The following is a 23,645-nucleotide window of genomic DNA, read 5'->3' on the forward strand; positions in this document are numbered from 1 at the left end:
AAGTCCATTTTTCCCTCTTTTTTAATTAATCATCTTTATTATTAATTTATTATTTTTTCAATTAACTTTATTTTTTTCCTTCTTTTAAGTAAATATTTTAATAACGATTAACAAGCAATAAATTTCGATAATAATCAACAATGTTATGTTCCCATTATTATAGTACTTTATAATATGATTTTTAAATTTGTATTTAATGCAAAAGAAATATTTGAATTGATGGTCCACCCTGTCCAATCTAAGTGTTGAATTACTAGGAACCGCCTTCTACACTACTAAGGAGCCGTCAAGAACTGCCTGGAACCGGAACCGGAACCGAAATCGAAACTCAACAGTTTAAATCGGTATCTCGTTTTTAGGAACCAGAATCGTAACCGGTCGAACCCGAACTGTGGCCATCAATACACATGGACCACATGAGGGACTGTGTTTGTAATCAAGGGATGGAAGTTTCTTAACCAAACCTTTGTGTGCTAGATCGTGCATTGTGTGCTAGTTGATATCGCATAACCTTCTATGACATAGCTTTAAGTCATCAGTTAACGCTTTTAAACACTTTAAGTTTTTTACTACAATTTCGTCAGTTGTAAAGCATATACATTATCATGTCTTAAAGCGGTAATAGATATGTCACTTGTATTATCGTTTTTAACAACACATTTTTCTTTATCAAAAATTATTTGATTACCTTTATCACAAAGTTGAGAAACATGAATTTCAAACCATCAACCAAATTAAAAAAAAAATGTACATATGACATGTTTGGTTGAGAGTAAGCAAGGCAATATATAAAGTTGATGAAATGGCGGTTTATGTGATGAAAGTTATAGAGAGTGTTTGGCAAATGGCTGATAGCTGGTAGCTGATAGATGATTATAGTGGCTGATTTGACCAGCTAATTTTATTAACTGGTTTGACCAATTGATTTTGAACCCGCTACTATAAGCAGCTTGTTCAAAAACAGCTTATTTGTATCAATAAGCCGTTTCAACCGGCTAATTCACCAAACACTAGCATTAGCTTGTTTGACCACCCAACCCTCTATTTATATAAAAATAAGCTAAAATTGCTCAATAATCTAATTCGCCAAACACCTATATAATGAAACTGAAAGAAAGGTAATAAATGAAATTAGAAAAATATGCGTATTAATTAATAGAATTTATATTGTTTAAATTATTTATATAAAATAATGAGCCAGCCTCATATAAGTGGTCTCTTTGAGAAACTTGTTGGAAAAACAACTCATATGTGATTCCACATCGAAAAATTAGAAAGAGGTTGACTAACATATAAGCTTGTTGGGCTACTCCTCCTATCACTAATTGGTTTTAGGATGAAATCTCATTGGACTTGTGTGACAATTCTCTTTACAAACTTATCATGGTATTTGAGCAAATGGTGTCCGATCAACTGGAAACAAAAAACAACTCGATATTCCATGATAAAACAATGTGCGGGCTATAAAAGAATGACATTCCTACCTAATTAAAAAATTTGCCTAACATGTGAGGAGTTGACTAACATATAAGCATGATGGGCTAGTCTTCCTATTATCAATTGGAGGAACCTTATCGGGCTTGTATGCAGTCAAATATTCTCTTATGTGTCTTGTTATGTACAAGCTTAACAATGAATTTATCTTGTTATAAGAGACAACAATTTTCGATCAAGTGGGAAAAAAATCTCAATCTTCCATGAAAAAGAACGTGCGCCTTAAAAAAGAAGGATATTCCTGTCAAATTAAAAAAATGGGTCAACATGTGAGAGGAAACATTGAAAAAATAACTAATATAACCCCACGTTAAAAATTAGAGAGAGATTAATTAATATATAACGTTGCGAATTAGTGATTAGCATGTTAGACATAGACATCTTTATTTCCAAGGTTTGTTACGAATTCATTTCACACCACTCATAGCCGTAGCACATAAAACCTCGTTCTGCACATGGTTTAGTCATGGCAATGAGATTTCACCTCTAGTTTCCTGTATCCATTTCCTTCACATAGTTCTTTAACTCCATTGATTTACTCCTTCATAGCCATGGCAACTCCACTTTACACTTACTTCTTTTCTCACACCATACACAAACCTCAATTTCCTATCTCGTCCTCCTGTTCTTACTTCCTTTCCCACTTCAATTTGAAAACCAAACAGCTAGAGAATTCAGTGATTAATTCCCCAAATTCTTTTTCAATTTCAGCAGTTTCTCCAATATCTGATACTTCTCGATCTATTACTTCATCAAATTCATCAAAGACTCTTCCTTTCCGGGTTGGGCATGGGTTTGATCTTCATAGGTTGGAACCTGGTTATCCTTTGATTATTGGGGGCATCAATATTCCTCATGATAGAGGATGTGAGGCTCATTCTGACGGTACTTTTTTTATCTTAATTTTTCTGGGTACATTTTGTTTTTCTCAAATATTGTTTCTTTTGTTTGATAAATTGCTAACAAGTTTTGTATATCATTATCTGGTTTTAACTTATGTCTTTTATTTGAATACACAGAAATATAAATCTTTTGGTTTCAGATTATAAGCCAATATATTTGTATTAATTATATTTATCCTTTTCGGTTTAGGTGATGTGCTGCTTCATTGTGTAGTGGATGCAATATTGGGAGCATTGGGGCTTCCGGATATTGGACAGATTTTCCCTGATAATGATCCTAAGTGGAAAGGTGCTCCTTCTTCTGTTTTCATCAAAGAAGCTGTGAGTGTGTTTATTTTTATGTTCTCTAATTGAATTTTGTTTTTATGTGACTGTCTTAATAATTTATGTTGAAGTTCTTTTGGTTGACATAATAATCAATTGATATTTGAACTTGGATTATCAGTTCCTTTGGATGAGGTAGTGTCAATTGTGCACTTTTGCTCACAATTTAATTCCTGTCTGGTTCTAAATAAATGTGTTTGAGGTTTCTTGTTCATTTATTTATGAAATGCCAAGACCCAAATCATCCGAGGTGCTCGGGTAAGGATGTTCATCCAAGCAAGTGTGAAAGTAAAGACATAGAGGCTGGGAGAAGGACTGCTCGGACTAGCACACATGGTGCTCTAGCGAGCAAGAACATGCTGGAGAGAGAAATGCATAGTCTGGCAGAATGTTGAGCTTAGCTCTTGCTCAGGTGAGCAAGATAATTCCTCGAGCATCTTTGGTAGTGCAAATTAGCAGGCGGCGTTGATGGTTTCAGAGCCATGTAGCATGAGTGCTAAAGTGAGAAACTCACGGAGTAGCAAAGTTTTGCTCGGACGAGCAAACTGCGTGAAACCGTTGAGCTCTGTCTCAAGCACGCGTGAATGACTTTCTGGTCTTCGAGGACTGATTCCTCAAACCTTTGAGAGTTTTATGATGGCATTTTGAAGCCAAAAGAGAAGTGTAGGAAAGTCTGGAACTTCAGAGAGAGTGAGAAGGGAGAACCACCACAAGAGGAATTACTTTATTCCTGAAATGTGAGTGTAGCTCATATTAGAGATTGGTGAAGCTAGTTGAGAGCCCACCTACCTCTTCCTTTTTTCGCTAAGAGTTGAAACACTTCAAAATTAATGTAATTTCTATTGTTTATCAACAACAGCAATAATACATTGCATTGCTCCAATGCCTCTATTGTGTCTCCTACCTAGGAGGGGTAAGAAGGGGGCGGAGGCAAAGTTCCTTACCCCTGTAAGTTTTAATGCCAAAAGAGATTTTTTTTTTTTTTTTTTTTTTTTTTTTTTTGGTGCAATGGCCTTTGTTTTAGTTGATGCAAAATCCAAAGGTGGCAAGATAAAACCTGTTGCCTTCTTTTATGTTAGAATAAAAAAACTTACATCCTAGAATAGTTATTTTCATGAATCAAAGGAAAAGACTTGGACAGGCTTGAGTTGTAATACATCCTAAAATAGCTATATCCATGAATGATGACCATTGTCACTAGCCCTTCAAATTGAAATGCATATATGTATATTCTCAGATCAATTAAAATTTTGAAATTTTTCTAGGGGGAAATCTTAGTAAACATTTTTGCATCCGGGATTGGGTTACACAGGCTACTCAGTTGTATGAAACCTTCCAATTTAGAAAGTATGGGGTTCGTTGCTTTATCTAGTGGGAACTGATTGTCACTAGTTCCAGAGATATAACTTCCAAGTGTTTGAACTAATTATATAATTTCTATGTACCCTGTTAATGCAAGTGCCAAACCTCATAACTTCAAACACTTAGTCGAACATGCCTATCTTGTACTTTGTAGAAGAAATATGAAGATGTGTCGAGTTATAGTGAATTGAGGTTTGGAATGATCAATGAGGTGATCGATGTAGGGCGTTTGACGCTTCACTAACTGGGGTGAAACCATGCCTTGAACGAGGCAAGGCATGGGATTGAGCTTGCTCGAACAAGGCAACACGCGAAGAACAAACTGAAGGCAGCAGGGAAGCCTGCTCGTTCGACCACCATGCTCCTTGTTTGAGTAGATGTGTCAGGAGTAGGCAGAATGGGTACAGAGAGGCTGCTCGTTCGACCACTTGAGTGGCTCGTTTGAGCAGCTTCCTATTCCTTTTCTGGTTAGTTTCTAGTACGTTTGTGCATTGTAAGGTTGCATTATGTCTTGTTTATTGCTATGTTAATTGTATGGTGTTAATTGTGTATTGATGGTGAGTTAAGTGAGGATTCTAGAATGATGTATAAGCCTCTATATAAGGGTACATTATTAATAGAATCAAATCACCATAGCAACACAAAACACAATTGTTGAGAAGGCTAGTTCATATGCAAAGAAGCTAGGTTGTGTAAACCAAAAGATTGTTCTTTCATTTAATTAGTATTTGTGATTTTGAAAGGTCGTTCTCAAGATAGGGAGGATTATTTATATCGTTTTGTTGAATCATTAGAAAGAAAGCATTGTATTTTTGCTGATTGTATTTGAATGTGATTATTTGATCTGTAGCCTTTAATTCTTACTTCAGCTCTATATTAGTGTTATAATCTTTTAAGAGTCTCTCAGAATAAAAAACAATAGTTTGAACTGTAAAATATTCAATTAAGCAAAATAGTATTAATTGAAATTGATGTTGTTTCAAAAGTGCGCAAGCCAATTTTTTTAATATTAGACTTCCATTAGGTCTTCGTGGCTCAGGCTTGTATGTATAAGTCAGTTACTCAGATTGATGGCAATGAAAAGTATCTTATGGAAATTTTCATTAAAATTAGTTTGACATTAATATCTCTACAAAAGTGTAATGAAATTTGTCAGCAGCAAGACGCTTGCAATGTTGAAGGGATTTTTCATAACATTTAGCCCCATTCTGAAAAATGCCAATGAATTGAATGACTATGGCTAGCGTGATGTAAGTAGTAGAACAGGATATCTGTTTTGAACGAGGTTTGGAAAAAACTTATTTCTAATCTGGTTCTTATCATCAATATATGAACCAGCATTTAGAACTAATTGCTATTTTTAGTCAGTTTTTTGGTCAAAGTTTTGAACTTTGATTCTACAACATTGTACCAGGAAAAGCTTCTTGGGTGATTGCTTTGTTTTTTAAAAAGGAAAAGTAATAGCTTGGTGAATTTTGTGTGATGTCAAGTCAGGTAGTTGGCGGTCCAACCCAACTAAATCCAAAAAAGACTATTTATCTGAACTAAAGTAGTGGAGTCGAGTACGAAAGCTATTGCTTTAAAAACTGGAAAATTCCAAGTTGCGGAACTAGAAGCTTCTGCCAATTTCGTCAATGATATAGGAGGTATGAAGACAACTTAGGCGAATCTGTTGCAGTAAAGAAAAAGTTATTCTCCCTCTTTCCCCATGAAATAACATTTCTTTTTTTAGGTGTAGTATTAATTTATAGTTGAACAATAAGGCAAAATAAAAGTTGGTGGAAGAAATGAGTGGATGAGATGAAGGGAGAAAACAATTTTGTGGATGAAATTACAAGATAAAAGTGGGATCATTGCCAAAAAGGGAGATGGTACGAAGTAAGTGGGACAAACCTTAATGAAAATGGGTGGAATTTTAGGGACGAAGCGAGTATAAGTGTTAGATACGTTGGAGGTGCAATCAAATAGGGATATAGGGAGTATAAGTGTTAGATGGGCTGGAGGTCCAATTCTGACTAGAATATCAATTTACATGCGTTGGCTACCGCTAACTACTTAAGGAGGACTATTCCATCTATTGACTGAAGAAAGTAGATGACTGAGATGTGAATTGTGAGGAACGCATGTCATTACTGATGTTGGTCATCTCATGTGTGGCCTGGGGCTTATATAATGAATTGAACTGGACCGAAACATTCCATTGATGATCTTTGACAATATGGAAATTAAAAATCTGATTGTTAAGTATTAATGAGATTCAAGAAGTACAATGATGATGAGACAAACTTTCGAGACGCTTGCACTCTCCCAAAACATTAGTTTAAAACTCAACCCAAATGTGTTTACAAAATATTCTCATCCTTTTAAATACTCGAGCTTCTTTATTTATACTAGTTTCCCTCTATCCTATATATGACATTACCTACACTTTGAAGTTCAACCTTGTCCCAAAGGTGGATAGGAAAAGGTTAAGCGTAATATCAGACTTGAATTAATGCTTGGCATGGCATGCGTATTCACCATGCTCCCTGACATGGCTTTTCTTCACAATACAAAGCAAAAGGAAAAACTAGAGTATGCATGTTGACTGGAAATAGTAGTAGCAGGCTTGGGTAAATGATGTCCTTGTCTCAATTTCCTTCTATCATGACTCCTCAAAAATTGTGGAAGCATGACTAACATAATAGTCTGAGAGTCAAACAAGTCTCCTTGAATACGAGTATGTGAGAGCATTTGGTGGGTGGGTTCCGCTTAACTTTTCTTTCTCCCTTATCAGTTCCAACCCCTACTACTTTGAATACTCTTGCCACTCAACATTAAATTTCAAATCATCACCCACTTTAGTTAATACTTGATAATCCTTCGGTCCTTCTATTATGATCCTTACATACATACCAGAAAAATGAATAAAGAATATATTATTTACCTTTTGTTTCTTCATTTCCTTCCATCTTTTCATTGGTCATATGACGTTTTTCATCTGTAATGTCACTTTCACCAACCACTTTGCGCAAAATTTCCATGGTCACCGTCAGCTCTTTCACCTCCTTGATTTCTCATCACATCTGGGCAGGTACTGCAAATTTCCAGACCTTCTAATTTTATTAAACTATCTTTTGGTGGTCTTCCACAGCTCATTAGAGACCACTATGGCTGCTGTATCATTCAGAGTCCTCCACCAGACCCGGAACTTACAAGGTCGTGCCTATTATATCTTTTCCGACCACTTTCCTCTATGATAAATTTTCCACGACATCCACCAGAACCACTGCTCACAAGATCAGTTCGTCCTTTATTTCACTTCAATTGACTTGAACTCCGCCACATGTCGTTTGCCACTTCTTCACCGAAGTTCGACCTTTTCCAAGGTACATTTCTCCTCTTCTCTTTTTATGTTGTTCCTCATTTTTTGCCTGTGTTTTTTTTATTCTTTTGAAACCCTAATTTCATATCCTCAAACTTTCTGGTTAAAACTCGACTATATTGTCTAAAATCTTTAAAGGCTTTTCTTGGATACCAATTTTCTTGATCGAAACATTTCTTTTTCTTTTTTCGTAATTTTTAGACAGTTTTGAACTCATCTTCTTCTCCATCGTTGAATTACTTTCGCTTCATATCTTCCATCGCCATTCTTTCTTGTATTTCCTTCGCCATCAACATATTCATTAAAGGACACATCATCAGAATGAAACTCTGTTGTAGGTTTCCTTTTTGTTTCCAAATAGATTTTCTTGATTTGCATAAAACTCGTTTTTTATTCTTTTCATCCCCTTAATTATTTCTTGCATTTGCTTTAATATCTCTGTAGTCTCGTTGTTGTACCACGTAAACAGTTCATTGATTTCTGTTTTTGAATTGTTTATGTGGATAATATGGTTTATTGACTCATCTGGCGTTATTATTGCACGGAAGCTTTCGCCATATGGAGTCAGTCGAATTCAAAATCTTCAATAACTGAAGAATCGCATTGGTCATCAGATACCAATTAGCTCTGATTCCAGTTGTAGTAATTGTTATAGTATTAATGAGAATCAAGAACAACAATTATAGTGATTCAAGCTTTCGAGAAGCTTGCACTCTCTCTAACAATTAGTTTAAAACTCAACCTAAACGTGTTTACGAAATATTCTCATTCCTTCATCTACTTGAGCTTCTTTATATACTAGCTTTCCTTCCCCTATACCAACTGACTAATTGATACTAAAATACCTAAAATGCCCCTCTATCTACAAGGCTTATATGTTTCTTCAAGATTAAAATATTGTGGTGTATTTAGGGGGTAACTGTGTAAGTGAATTGAGTCGAGCTTGAGTATATCTGAATGCTACATGAATTTGAAAAGCTCAAACCTTTGCTCAACTCAGCTCGAAATCTCATGAGCTAGGGTGGTCGGTGGAGGGTGGAGGGTTGAACTTTCTTTACCTTTGGTTTTGCTATGTCTTTACTTTTTTTTTGTGTACACTTTGAGAGGGTGTAGTATAATGTATCTATACTTGGCATGTCAAAATAAAATTTTGGTGGTTTGGGACATACCATAGCTGCTTCGTAAAAGTTCAGCATCTTGTACATCATGCAGAAATAGGGCGTTTTCTGTTATACTTGGGCATTCCCTTTCCGATATTCTTATTTCTTATCACACTTTAATAACTATTTCGGTAATGAAACGAGGAAGTGCAAAAGACACTTAAAATACCTGGAAATAAGGTGTAGTCGAGGACAACTGTCAGCATGCTGAAATAGGGCGTTTTCTGTTATACTTGGGCATTCCCTTTCCGATATTCTTATTTCTTATCACACTTTAATAACTATTTCGGTAATGAAATGAGGAAGTGCAAAAGACACTTAAAATACCTGAAAATAAGGTGTAGTCGAGGACAACTGTCAGTATGCTGAAAGTGCTTATAATCCTTCCGCTGATGAGACCTCGAATCCTGCAATACCACGTTAGCCTTGCCCGGGGGTGGTTTTCCGGAAAACCCCTCCGACGCTCAATTCAGATCGGGAAACCGAAAGTAATGAATATATGATAATTAATGAATGCAAGATTAACGGATTATAGGATGAGTTCAGATCATGAAGGAATATTTTGTTAAGTATAGATTGTAAGTAGGAGAGCGGTGTATTTTTGTGGAGTAGCAATAGGAATATATAAGCTTAATCGGGTGTAAATAATGTATGCAACATGTATTTATAATGGTAGAATGAAGGATGGATTCTGAATTAATGTGGGAATCATGGGTGTGATGGTTGAGTGGTAGGTTATGGTGAGTAATGGGTAGTTATTTTAGGAAGTTATTGGATCGAGGTGGGTAGTTTTGGGTTTGACTAAATTAATTACGGGTTTATTTATTTGACCCCATAACAATACCTTTTTGGACTCTTCAGTAAATTGTATATTATGCATAAGGTAAAGCTCTTATTCTTCTTAGAACTTTTCTTTAGTTTTCCACGTATTCTGTAAAGCTTGGAATATGTCAAAGCCTTGAAATCTTTGAGAATAACACGAACATTAAGATGTTGGATATAGAGTGTCAAATTCTATCTTTTCTGTTCGCTTCCTTTGCTGTTAATGAAAATTAATTTGCAGGGGACTACTTTGGCAAAGTAGGACACTGACTAGTCATTTCCAATGTGTTCATTCAGAACTAAGGTCTAATGCTGAAGTTACTGATAACCATTGCTTGGATTTATACTGGCAGGTGAGACTTATGCATGAAGCAGGATATGAACTGGGCAACTTGGACGCCACCTTAATTCTTCAACGACCCAAAGTAAGTCCACATAAAGAGGCTATCAAGGCCAATTTATCTGTGCTGCTCGGGGCTGATCCATCTGTCGTCAACCTGAAAGCAAAAACCCATGAGAAGGTTGATAGTCTCGGAGAAAATAGAAGTATCGCGGCTCATACTGTCGTTTTATTAATGAAAAAGTAAATAACCCATTCATGAACAATTGATCCCACATTGTTTTAGATAAATGTAAATGTACTATCATTTGTATGTGGAGTAGCACTTGAGAAAATCAATCTTGCCATATTCTCCAATTGCTTTATTGAAAAGTTTTTTCGTGGACGAGATGCGTTTAAAACAGACTCGACTCACATTAACTTGATCATGTATAACCGAATTGATTTTGACCCAACTTTAAAAATGGGTTTACCTTGATATAAAATCCAAAGTGGATCCAAGTCTCAATGTTTTACCCAATTCAAAACACCAACTCAAAACAATTGATTGCACGAAAACAGTTTAAATCTCATGTTAGGCCTTTTGGTAGAAGCTAATGAGCAGCTAAACTAATTGTTATTATTTAGAGCGTATAATAGGTTCGGGAATTAATAAGTAATTAAATCAAATAAATTAATTAAGTTAAATATCCTCATATTGCAAAATTGTTAGTTTTGTGCACAAGTACTTTTGCGGATTGTAAGATTTCAAGACAAGTTTCTGTTTTGGAAATTGCTCACGTCGCGGCCCGCGACTTTTGGTTGGTTTTTACGATGTTCGTTTTATTCGGTTTTGTTAGTTATGCAATAACTTCCTACGGTTAATATGGTTATATTAACTGAAAAATTGAGATGGATTGATTTAATATCGACATTGATTCGTGAATCGATGTTGCGGTTCATGAAATGACATATTACTTCATGAATGGTTGTATGTTTTTCTATAAATAGAAGGTATGTGTAAGATATTTCTTACATGAGATATATATATATATGGAATACACATGCATTCTTTGAATTCTTCTCCTCTTTGGCACTTTACGTAGAGAACTTGTAATCCTTGATTGTAAATTTTCGTTTCTTCTTCCATTTAAGTTTTTCTCATGTCGTTCTAATTTCCTTGTTTGAATTTAGTGAAATTCTTTGTATCTCAAAAACATATTTTCAGTATACATTACCAAGCACCGTAGTAGGGAGGAAATGATATTTTAGGAAGAGAGTCTCGCCTAGAATTTATATCAAGTCACATACAAAATCCTCTTGTTACGATATTCGATATATTGTGATTACCAATGATGAAGTCTACATTTGCTGTATGTTAAGCAAAGATTTGAACTTGTCATATGCTTTTGTAATCTACTAAGTTTATGTAAATTTTCTTTATATGTTTGATTATTAATTTAAAGTCACAATTTACAACAATCTAAAACTTAATCTTTCTAAAGTAAGTATGGCAAGTCTCAAAGTTTTAACCACAAATTTTGTCAAAATTGACAAATTTATTGGGAAAGTTTTAAAGTTTGCTTATATGAAAATTACACCACAATCGGGTGATGAGATTATTGTAGAGATTTTTGAAAGGGTGTATTGGTTCGATAAAATAATGCGTTGATTCGATAAAGAGACACGTTGGTTCATGGAGGGTTGCATTATTTCTTGTTTTTATCAAATTATGTAAGAAAGATGGACAAAGTTACATGGTAGAGATGATATTTCTCAAGTATGTAAGTGTTGAGAAAATCTACAAGTCAAGTAAGATCTTTACTACTATTTACATTAAGTAAAATTTATTAAGTTCACTATGTTAATTTCATATGTATATTATTTTATGATAATAGAGAAGTATAATATGTTACATGTTTAAGTAAGTTTTATATCCATGGAAATTGGTAAAGTAAGTGATCATGGTTATTTGGTCATGTTTATCATTTGGTGTAAATGATGATACTCCATTTTATTTATCAAAGAAATTTGATGGTTGGAAGTATATTAGAATTTAATGTGAATTCACATCAATCTATTTTCTAAAAGATAATTAGATAAATTGGTTAGTATTATCAACTTGTATTGGATGATTAGGATACACTAGTATAAATTATTTTAGGTCAGTAATATATTATTATTATTTTATGCTAATTTTATAATCTCACTTGATAATTTTTAATTTACTACTTTTATTATTAGTTCAATTAAGATAAGTGATGATAGTGGCTTAAACTTTAAACTTAAAAGAAATGGCTATTTGAAATTTATGATTAATAGTTGTTGGCTTAATGTAATTATAAAATTTAGAAATATTTTCATACATTAATAAAAAAATAATTGTACTAAATAAAGTATTAGATAACAAATTTATAAATACCAAAATGTATTAGATTGTAATTATAGATTCTAGGGGCCCATAATTTATATTTGGTTGAGGGCCTTTAAAATCTCGAAGACGGATCTGATGTATGTATACTATAAAATTATATAAATGAGTCTCATTTCTTCACCAATATGAAGTCTAAATGCCACTAATTAAAAAATTTAGTTGCACTTATTAGGTACCACGCGCCCCTCATAGAGAAATACTCGATAGTTCTCTACATTTGTGATCCAACATGCTTAGGAAAAATCCTCTAAAACTGAAGTTGTTCCCCTATATGTCACACTATAATCTATGGTTCCCTAAAAGTATCTTAATACTCCCTTTAAGATATTTTAAATGGACTTGACCCATATTATGAGTATATCTATTTAACTTTCCAACCATAAATATAATATCGTTCAGTACATGTAATTGCATACATCAAGGATTTATTAATCTCTGAATTTGACTTGGATTATGAGTATATCTACTTAATTTCCAAGCACAATTGCAATATATCAAAGATCTAATAATCCCTTAATATTCTAACTTTAAAATTTCATTTTTAGAATTTTTATACAATTTCAAGTTAGTTTTCGTAGGAGATATACATGTATATCCTCATGAGCATTAAACTGTTTTAGGCTCTTTTCAATACAGTGTGATTGACTGAATATGACTATCACTTTCAAGAATCATCATAATACCAATTGTATTACATTCGCTTTACTTATGTCTTTCAATTAGAATACTAAGGACATATATGACTTTGTCACCTCTACTTGTGGTAGACTTGTACCAAAGGTGAGCAAATCAATTACATATAGAAAAAATTATGATATTGTAACACCAATGAATTTCCGACCCCTTAACGAAACGAAAACCGTAAAGGACGGGAGGAAATTCGGGTGTTACATAAAAGAAAAGGAAAATAAATTACATAAACGTTAAACATTAAGTTTAAAAGGGTGAGTGGAAATTTTGGCAACATCTCTTCTAAAAATCGCACATGTGGTAGAGCAATCAGCACAATAAAACATTAAACTAATCTACGGCATCATTGCCTTTAAAATCTCACACCACGGCGGAATGATTCGTCGCCGACTTCTTAAATCAACATGCCAAGCATGGATCGTGGTTCCAGTGTCGACGTTTGCGTTTAATAAGACTTAACTCCTTAAAACCATACAGAGTTATAAACTACGCAGCGGAAATACAAATATACGATGGAGGACACCAAGCCTCATAACAAAACACATACAACCAAAGTTTACAAAAGATAATAAGAGCTACAAAATCGAAAGATAGCGGTATGACACAGGTTATGCTTCACCCTCATCACTCTCCCTCAATGCAATGTAATGCAAAAGAAGCTCCAATACCTGCTACGCCCGCCTACGATCCTCCTGCTGATCGACGTTAGACCAAAGGCCAATGTGTCATAGCAGGACAATCATAGAAAGTCATCAACGATAAAACATAAACACAAACACGTACACGTCAGTAACTAGCATTAAATATAATAAGGCCAACTACTAGATAACATTATATTATAAAACAATATAAGATGATTTCAGAAGACACAAGCACAGATAGTAACCATTTATCGGCCACTTATACTACTTAATTTCATTACGTGCTTTCCAACCCGAACCATGTGTGCTTGGGTAGAATGTTGGTCTTCACGCTCCTCTTTTCAAACATAAACTCTTGCAAAACACGTATAGTATCAACTCGACCAAGGCATTAACAGAATACCTAACACATGACCTTATAGTGCTTGTCTATCTTAAGGTAAGAGTGATCATAGTCTGTAATACCCTTGAGGTAACTTAACTTAGGCACACTTCTCACTAGTATAAACTATTCTATCAATAAGTAGATGTTCTATCAATGAGTAAACGTTCTGTCAATGTGTAAGCTTTCTACCAAAGAATGAAACTTCTATCATTAAATAACTTCGATCAATGAATAAACTTTCTATCACTGAATAACTTTCTATCAGTGGATCTTTTCTCTACTTCCTGGCATAGTGACACGGCCAAGGGCGTTATCGACCACTTGGGTACTAAACCTGTGAAGATGCCACCATATTGGGGTTTTCAAGGCCCGCATGGTAACACCTCGGTCAAGGGGCGGTATCGGCCACCCGGCGCCCAGTGACCCAAGCATGCTCATACCCCCCTTACGGTGGTCCCATCGAACCTCACCTAGGGGACTACTAAATCAACCGGACATAATTCAGTTGACTCACGCCAGCTAATCTAATACTTTATCATATGAGAATAACTTCCATTTTCGACTGTTAATGAGTGCCCTGGGATAGCAGCACGCCAAAACCCACTAAGCCACTCAACAAAATATGAACAGTAAGGCATAATCCAATTCTTAGATAAATAAGGGAGTGGTCCCCGCCTCCTACTAACACTCTCATTCTCTATAGCTATTCTAAGCGCAAGGATTTCATAATCGATAGCTCTTCATATAAAGTGTACTCACTAGTGTCTCATAGTTTCAATGCAATGTATATTATCACCATAAACAATAATGTCTTAAAGCAAATTGCATATAAGGGTTAGTTACTGCGTATACGTACCTGTAAGCGTCGCTGCACGATCAAAAGTCACAAAATCACCCAACTAAGGCTCTACTTTCCTCTTACGAAATGGGCACCTATATAAGTTATGAGTAGAACTAATAAATTCCCTTAACTACTTTGTCATACCAAACTAAATACCAAAGTAACCGCTATCACCCATTCAACATGAGTTTCCGATTACTCTAGCACACACACAACTTATTCAATACAAGTCAAAATCATTAACTCAACACAACATAAGTCTTTCCATCAATTTAAAGTAGAAGTATGTGTGAATCGTTTCTTTACATTAACTACTTTTGAGCATATCGGCTCACGTTACCCAAAAATAACTAATCACAACTAAATCTTACAATTTTAATATAACATTAGTATAAGGATAAGGCAAATCTTAGAGTTATCGTATCGGGATATCATTTTTTACATTCTCCAAAGCTATTAAGAACTATAGTCAAACCAACAAAGACAAATAACTTTAGCAACCATCGACGATAAGTTGACATTATGCTCTTGGCTTACTAATATATGTTAATATTTAAATTCGTATATGAAAGGAATTTATTAAAACTACTTCAAAATTAATTTAATATAATTATAAAATACCCAAAAGTTATTAAAATATTAATTAATGACATCAGAAAATCTCGGGGTGTTACAGATACCATTTTCTTATTATTAAACTTACTATAAATACACTTATCACAATTTTTTATCCCATAATATTAGGGCTTGCTTTAGTCCATAGAAGGACTTAACAAGTTTACAATTTTAAATTTCTTGTCCTTTCATAACAAACCCTGTTTGCACTTCCTCTTCTAGTTCTCCATACAAAAATGTTGTTTCCACACACATAAACTAGATTGTACACGAATGCAATTATGATTAACAACCCTATTTTTGTTGTGTTCACAAGTATCAAAATGATCAATACTAAAAATTTACTAAAGCCTTGAGCTATTAGGCCGACTTACACCCATGTATGTTTTCCTATGATTTATTTTTTTTGCATCATTAATAGCTTCAGTCCAAAAATCGATATCTTGTGATGACACTGCATCCATATAAGTGTCTGGAACAACCAATATTATAAAGATATAGCGTATTTATACAAAGAGAGTCTCTTGTAACTTCTACAAAATAAAATATAAAATTGTCATCAAAAGATGTTGTCTTTCTACGTCAACTACTCGTTCTTACTTAACAAGTATTGACATTATCATTTCGCTCATCATTTAAATGAGCGACTTGTGATTCTTGTTGTTCAAGTTGAATGCTGACATCATTATTATTCATAAATCATAATCTTAAGATCTATCCATTGATTAAAAGAGATTTTTATCAAAAGTTACATTTTTATAAGGAGTTGTATGGAGGATATGATAAGATGTCAACATTGCTACCCCCCTCCCCCAAATCCATTACTCAATTCCGAGTAGGATAACAAAGAGTTGACGATTTGTTAAATAATCATATGCTTCCTTTCTACTACAACATTTGATCGTCAGAGCATACAATTATCCTTCTTTGTCCATTCTAAATCGTTTTACTTTTGCATTTTATTGCAATTCTACTTCAGTTTTGAAGATTATTTTAAACTTGGAAACTACTGCATCTATATAATGTAACACATAATATATTAAAATCTTGAGAAATCGTCTATGCAAGTAATTGCATACTTTTTATTACCTAAATATGGTGTATAAGCCACACAAATCACTATATTTAAGATCCATATTATCAATTTTTCTTTCAATTCTTGTATGAGGAATTCTAGTTAACTTATTTAACATGCAAGATGTACATCTATGATTATCTTTAAAGATACATGGAAGAAATAAACCATATTTGGACATAGCAATCCTTCATCTTGGAGAAGTCACACCATTCATCTTGTTCTTGTAAACATAGCAATCCTTCTCGCAAAGGTTGGGGTTTGCACATGAAACGATAAATAATGCAGAATTAAAGAGTACGACAGAAAATTAGGGCTTAGAATACTGTTTTTGTATTGATTATGCTAGGCTAATTACATTTCAACATATACATGAACAATTGCTAGTAAATAAGGAAATAAAGATAATTACACAATATTAAAAAATAATTTAGAGAATATTTTATTCCCTAAATCAAGCACTTTCCTACACTCCCCCTCAAGTTAGGTCTTCGAAGTTTCAATACCTAACTTGCGCAAAGTTTGCTCAAATGCTTCTGCTGTAACTGCTTTTGTAAGTATATTAGCAAGCTGATCCTTTGATCTCACAAAAGGGAGACTAATAATCTAATTTTTCAATTTTTCCTTGATAAAGTGTCTGTCAATTTCCACATGCTTGGTACGGTCATGTTGCACTGGATTTTCTGAGATGCTTATTTCTGCCTTATTATCACAAAATAACTTACTTGTTTTCCTCTATGGTAAGCAAAGTTCACTCATAAGTTTCTTCAACCAGATGATCTCAGCTACTCCTTTTGCTATGCCACGAAACTCTACTTCTGCACATGATAAAGCAACCACCTTTTGTTTCTTACTTTTCCAAGTAATCAAATTTCCTCTAACCAGTGTAAAGTACCCAGAAGTAGATCTCCTATCATCTCGATCTCCTGCCTAATCTGCATCTATATAAGCCATAATATCTAAATGACGTTTTTCTTGAACAAGATACCTCTGGAGCTAGTACCCTTTAGATATCTCAAGATCCTCATAACTACTGTCATATGATGCACCTATGGTTGATGCATAAATCTGCTCACTACTCCAACAGCATAAGCAATGTTTGGCCGTGTGTGTGAGAGATAGATGAGCTTTCCAACAACTCTCTGATATTGCCCTCTGTCAGCCAGTTTTTGTCCTTTAATCATCTGAAGACCGTGATTTGCAATAATAGGAGTTTCTGTTGGCTTACAATCAATCATCCCAATAGCTGCTAACAAGTCTAGGATGTATTTTCTTTGATAGATGAATATACCTCCTTTAGATCTCAAAACTTCAATACCAAGGAAGTACTTTAGTTGTCCAAAGTCTTTCATCTCATATTCTCTAGATAGTTGTTCTTTGAGAGTTTGAATTTCCTCCTTATCATCGCCCGTGATAATCATATCATCCACATAAATAATCAAGCATGTGATATGATCATCCTGCCTCTTAAGAAACAAACTTTGGTCGGAGTTACTTTTTTTGTAACCAAACTTCGTCATTGCTGCAGTAAATCTTCCAAACCAAGCCTGTGGGATTGCTTTAAGCCATACAAAGCCCTTTTTAATTTGCACCCTTCCCTTGGATTAAAATTACCAAAAAATCCGGCATTCTTGACGTCCAACTGATGTAGTGGCCAGTCTTTATTTGCAACAATAGAGAACAAGACTCGGATAGTATCGATTTTGGCCACTGGAGAGAATGTCTCAGAGTAATCCACCCCATATGTCTGAGTATAGCCCTGTGCTACAAGTCTAGCTTTGTATCGTTCAATTGTTCCATCAGCATGGTATTTGATAGAGTATACCCATCCGCATCCCACCATTTTCTTCCCGTTGGGGATTTCACATTTTCCCAAGTTTCACTTTTTTCAAGAGCAGTTATTTCTTCCTCCATCGCCTTTTTCCACCTTGGGTCTTTGAAATCTTCTTCAACATTTTTGTGCAGACTGTTAGAGTATAAAGATGCATTAAAGGCCCTGGCTGTCTGAGAGAGAACTATATCACTCTCCTTATTCACTGGATATCGTGAACGTTGTGCCTCTAAATCTGGATCATATCTCCTAGGTGGAAATCCTCTGGTGCTTCTAGGAGGTAATTTATACCTGTCTGATGTAGTGACATCCACAGCAGAATCAGAATTATCCATAATAACAACTGGTTCAGAAATTACCTCCTTAGGAACAACAACCTCTACATTTGGATTAGGATGCTCAACGAGTGTAACTGGAATCTGAAAAGAAGATATTATGTCTTCAGTGACATCATCAGTGGTTTCCTCTACTTGCTCTTTCGAGTCTAGCTTATCAATCATAACTGGCATATTATTGACTAGCATATCATTAACACCTGGATATATAAGCCAACTTAGGTCATCATCAATCATCTCCCCCTGAGGACCAGGCTAGGTATAGTGATAGGACCAGGGGGGGTTCATATAGACTTCTTCTTCTATCTTCCCATGCAAGACGGCATTCTTGACGTCCAACTGATGTAGTGGCCAGTCTTTATTTGCAACAATAGAGAACAAGACTCGGATAGTATCGATTTTGGCCACTGGAGAGAATGTCTCAGAGTAATCCACCCCATATGTCTGAGTATAGCCCTGTGCTACAAGTCTAGCTTTGTATCGTTCAATTGTTCCATCAGCATGATATTTGATAGAGTATACCCATCCGCATCCCATCATTTTCTTCCCGTTGGGGATTTCACATTTTCCCAAGTTTCACTTTTTTCAAGAGCAGTTATTTCTTCCTCCATCGCCTTTTTCCACCTTGGGTCTTTGAAATCTTCTTCAACATTTTTGTGCAGACTGTTAGAGTATAAAGATGCATTAAAGGCCCTGGCTGTCTGAGAGAGAACTATATCACTCTCCTTATTCACTGGATATCGTGAACGTTGTGCCTCTAAATCTGGATCATATCTCCTAGGTGAAAATCCTCTGGTGCTTCTAGGAGGTAATTTATACCTGTCTGATGTAGTGACATCCACAGCAGAATCAGAATTATCCATAATAACAACTGGTTCAGAAATTACCTCCTTAGGAACAACAACCTCTACATTTGGATTAGGATGCTCAACGAGTGTAACTGGAATCTGAAAAGAAGATATTATGTCTTCAGTGACATCATCAGTGGTTTCCTCTACTTGCTCTTTCGAGTCTAGCTTATCAATCATAACTGGCATATTATTGACTAGCATATCATTAACACCTGGATATATAAGCCAACTTAGGTCATCATCAATCATCTCCCCCTGAGGACCAGGCTAGGTATAGTGATAGGACCAGGGGGGGTTCATATAGACTTCTTCTTCTATCTTCCCATGCAAGACGGCATTCTTGACGTCCAACTGATGTAGTGGCCAGTCTTTATTTGCAACAATAGAGAACAAGACTCGGATAGTATCGATTTTGGCCACTGGAGAGAATGTCTCAGAGTAATCCACCCCATATGTCTGAGTATAGCCCTGTGCTACAAGTCTAGCTTTGTATCGTTCAATTGTTCCATCAGCATGGTATTTGATAGAATATACCCATCCGCATCCCACTATTTTCTTCCCGTTGGGGATTTCACATTTTCCCAAGTTTCACTTTTTTCAAGAGCAGTTATTTCTTCCTCCATCGCCTTTTTCCACCTTGGGTCTTTGAAATCTTCTTCAACATTTTTGTGCAGACTGTTAGAGTATAAAGATGCATTAAAGGCCCTGGCTGTCTGAGAGAGAACTATATCACTCTCCTTATTCACCGGATATCGTGAACGTTGTGCCTCTAAATCTGGATCATATCTCCTAGGTGGAAATCCTCTGGTGCTTCTAGGAGGTAATTTATACCTGTCTGATGTAGTGACATCCACAGCAGAATCAGAATTATCCATAATAACAACTGGTTCAGAAATTACCTCCTTAGGAACAACAACCTCTACATTTGGATTAGGATGCTCAACGAGTGTAACTGGAATCTGAAAAGAAGATATTATGTCTTCAGTGACATCATCAGTGGTTTCCTCTACTTGCTCTTTCGAGTCTAGCTTATCAATCATAACTGGCATATTATTGACTAGCATATCATTAGCACCTGGATATATAAGCCAACTTAGGTCATCATCAATCATCTCCCCCTGAGGACCAGGCTAGGTATAGTGATAGGACCAGGGGGGGTTCATATAGACTTCTTCTTCTATCTTCCCATGCAAGACGGCATTCTTGACGTCCAACTGATGTAGTGGCCAGTCTTTATTTGCAACAATAGAGAACAAGACTCGGATAGTATCGATTTTGGCCACTGGAGAGAATGTCTCAGAGTAATCCACCCCATATGTCTGAGTATAGCCCTGTGCTACAAGTCTAGCTTTGTATCGTTCAATTGTTCCATCAGCATGGTATTTGATAGAATATACCCATCCGCATCCCACCATTTTCTTCCCGTTGGGGATTTCATATTTTCCCAAGTTTCACTTTTTTCAAGAGTAGTTATTTCTTCCTCCATCGCCTTTTTCCACCTTGGGTCTTTGAAATCTTCTTCAACATTTTTGTGCAGACTGTTAGAGTATAAAGATGCATTAAAGGCCCTGGCTGTCTGAGAGAGAACTATATCACTCTCCTTATTCACTGGATATCGTGAACGTTGTGCCTCTAAATCTGGATCATATCTCCTAGGTGGAAATCCTCTGGTGCTTCTAGGAGGTAATTTATACCTGTCTGATGTAGTGACATCCACAGCAGAATCAGAATTATCCATAATAACAACTGGTTCAGAAATTACCTCCTTAGGAACAACAACCTCTACATTTGGATTAGGATGCTCAACGAGTGTAACTGGAATCTGAAAAGAAGATATTATGTCTTCAGTGACATCATCAGTGGTTTCCTCTACTTGCTCTTTCGAGTCTAGCTTATCAATCATAACTGGCATATTATTGACTAGCATATCATTAACACCTGGATATATAAGCCAACTTAGGTCATCATCAATCATCTCCCCCTGAGGACCAGGCTAGGTATAGTAATAGGATTGTTCAAAGAAGTCGTAATCCATAGTAGTATACATGCGTCGACGAACATGATCAAAACATCTATAGCCCTTCCATAGCCAACAAACACACACTCAATTGCCCGAGCGTCAAGTTTGGTTCTAGCCTGTTTTGGAAGGTGAACAAACACGACACACCAAAAACACGAGGAGATAAGGAATGAGAGGATGGAAGAGTGACAAAGGAACCCAGGTTAGCAAGAGGAGTTTTGTAATTTAAAGGTTTAGAGGGAAGGCGGTTGGTGAGATAAGTAGCTGTGGCGAGGGCCTCAGGCCATAGGTAAGCGAGGGAGTGGGACTCAAGTAGAAGAGCTCGAGTGATTTTGAGTAGGGTTTGATTTTTGCGTTCTGCAACGCCATTTTGTTGGGGTGTGTCAGGACAAGAGTTTGGTGAAGCATTCCATGTTTAGACATAAATTGTTGCATAGCTGAGTTAACAAACTCCCTCCCATTATCATATCGTAAAATTTGTGGTTTTGCATGATATTGAGTTTGGAGCATATGATAAAAAGCAACAAAAACAGAAAACACCTCAGATTTGTGTTTTAAAAAATGTACCCAACTTATGCGAGTACAATCATCCACAAATAAAATATAATATGAATAATTATGAGTAGTAAAAATGGGAGCAGGACCCCACATATCAGAATGTATCAATGGAAAAGGGCTAGTAGAATGAGAAAAACTAGGCAAATGATAGTGTTTATGACTTTTGGCCAATATACAAGTTTCACAATCCAAAGACATGTTAGTGTGGCTAAATGAAGGAAATAGATGTTTTAAATAAGCTAAAGAGGGATGACCCAAGTGATGATGCCATAGCCAGAGATGATGATCAGGAGACCCACGAGTTAGCAAAGCTTGACCTTGTTGAGATGTCTCATACACATAGTATAAACCTCCTCGTTCAGTACCATGTCCAATGACTCGTCCAGTTTGAGCATCCTGTACAATACACCCAGTAGAAAACATGAGAACAGTACAATTCAACTCTTTAGTTAGTTGAGTAACAGATAACAACTTATGAGATAAGTGCGGGATTAATAAACAATTTTGCAAATGAATAGAATCAGAAATATCAATGGAACCAGCACTATTGACACGAACATATTCCCCATTAGCAGTCAGTATGTGGGGACAGAAGTTAAAAGATCTCGTGGGTCAAAGATCATAGTGTCTGTAGCACCACAATCAAAAATCCAAGTAAAAGACATGGGCTTACAAATAAATCCAAAACTTAGTGAGGACAAATTAATTTGGTCATTAAAAACCAAATTTTGTCGGTTAGGTGGGGGGGGGGGGGTTGATTTTGATTTTTTAAATTATTAAGGGTAGGTGTAGGATTAGGGGTAGGTAAGGATGGCCACGGAGCGGGTTACCTAGAACCGAACCGGTGCCGAACCGCTTGAAACCGTCCTGGAACCGGAACCGTTCGCGACAGGTTTCGAACCGGCCTGAACCGCGGAACCGTGAAACCGACGGAAAAAAACTGCTTGAACCGGACCTAAGAACGGCAGGTCGGAACTGGAACCGGTCTGGGTGAACCGGCCCAACGGTTCCATGGAACCGGAACCGGTCCGGGTGAACCGGCCCAGCGGTTCCATGGAACCGGACCGGAAATATAGCCGTTTTTAGCCGTTGCAAGTTTTCCTATAAATACGCATCACTTTTAATCATTTTCATTCACAACTCATATCTTCTCCTACTCTCTCTACTTACTCTCTCTACTTAATTACTTAATTACGCAATTATTCTCTTAATTACATAATTAGTGTTTTAATTATTTCTTAATAGAGTTAATTACATAATTAGTTTATTAATTATTTATTTTTTTTTTAATTTTATTATTATTTCAATATTATCATGTCTTCTTTTTTGTAAAAAGCTTCTAAAAAAGTTACTAAAGTGGCAAAATTATTGGGAGGTTCTAACTCCAAAAGAAAGGCCACTTCAACTCCATCGGTATCAACAACACCTTCGATTAGTAATTATAATTATGAACCAAATTATCCAGAAGGGTACGACAAAGAATTACACAATCATGCAGAAGAAGTGGAAAGAGAAATACAAATTGATGAAGAAGAAGAACAAGAAGAGGAACCAACGACCCCTACTGTGATACATAGATCTCGACAGTCATCAACAAGATCACATGAAGAACAACAACAACA

At 35.7% G+C, this 23,645-nt stretch overlaps 2 protein-coding genes across 4 annotated transcripts; one reads left to right on the plus strand and one right to left on the minus strand.

Annotated features, from left to right (window-relative positions):
* Positions 1 to 1,866: 1,866 nt before the first annotated feature.
* On the plus strand, positions 1,867 to 10,153 carry LOC130799637 (2-C-methyl-D-erythritol 2,4-cyclodiphosphate synthase, chloroplastic-like). Of its 3 annotated transcripts, none has more exons than XM_057662799.1 (3): positions 1,867 to 2,379; positions 2,587 to 2,717; positions 9,782 to 10,153. In XM_057662799.1, the coding sequence occupies exons 1-3, from the start codon at positions 2,046 to 2,048 to the stop codon at positions 10,013 to 10,015; spliced, it is 699 nt and encodes a 232-aa protein (XP_057518782.1). In that variant the 5' UTR covers positions 1,867 to 2,045; the 3' UTR covers positions 10,016 to 10,153. The 3 variants fall into 3 exon arrangements, with proteins under 3 accessions (XP_057518782.1, XP_057518783.1, XP_057518784.1); XM_057662800.1 differs by having other exon boundaries at positions 1,874 to 2,379; positions 2,611 to 2,717; XM_057662801.1 differs by lacking the exon at positions 9,782 to 10,153 and adding an exon at positions 7,216 to 7,440 and having other exon boundaries at positions 1,874 to 2,379.
* A 7,324-nt stretch (positions 10,154 to 17,477) lies between these two features.
* On the minus strand, positions 17,478 to 17,948 carry LOC130799410 (uncharacterized mitochondrial protein AtMg00810-like). The gene has a single exon (XM_057662505.1). It carries the CDS (start codon positions 17,946 to 17,948, stop codon positions 17,478 to 17,480), a length of 471 nt encoding a protein of 156 aa, XP_057518488.1.
* Positions 17,949 to 23,645: the final 5,697 nt, after the last annotated feature.

The sequence above is a fragment of the Amaranthus tricolor genome, chromosome 14, assembly GCF_026212465.1.
Source record: "Amaranthus tricolor cultivar Red isolate AtriRed21 chromosome 14, ASM2621246v1, whole genome shotgun sequence".
NCBI lineage: Eukaryota > Viridiplantae > Streptophyta > Magnoliopsida > Caryophyllales > Amaranthaceae > Amaranthus > Amaranthus tricolor.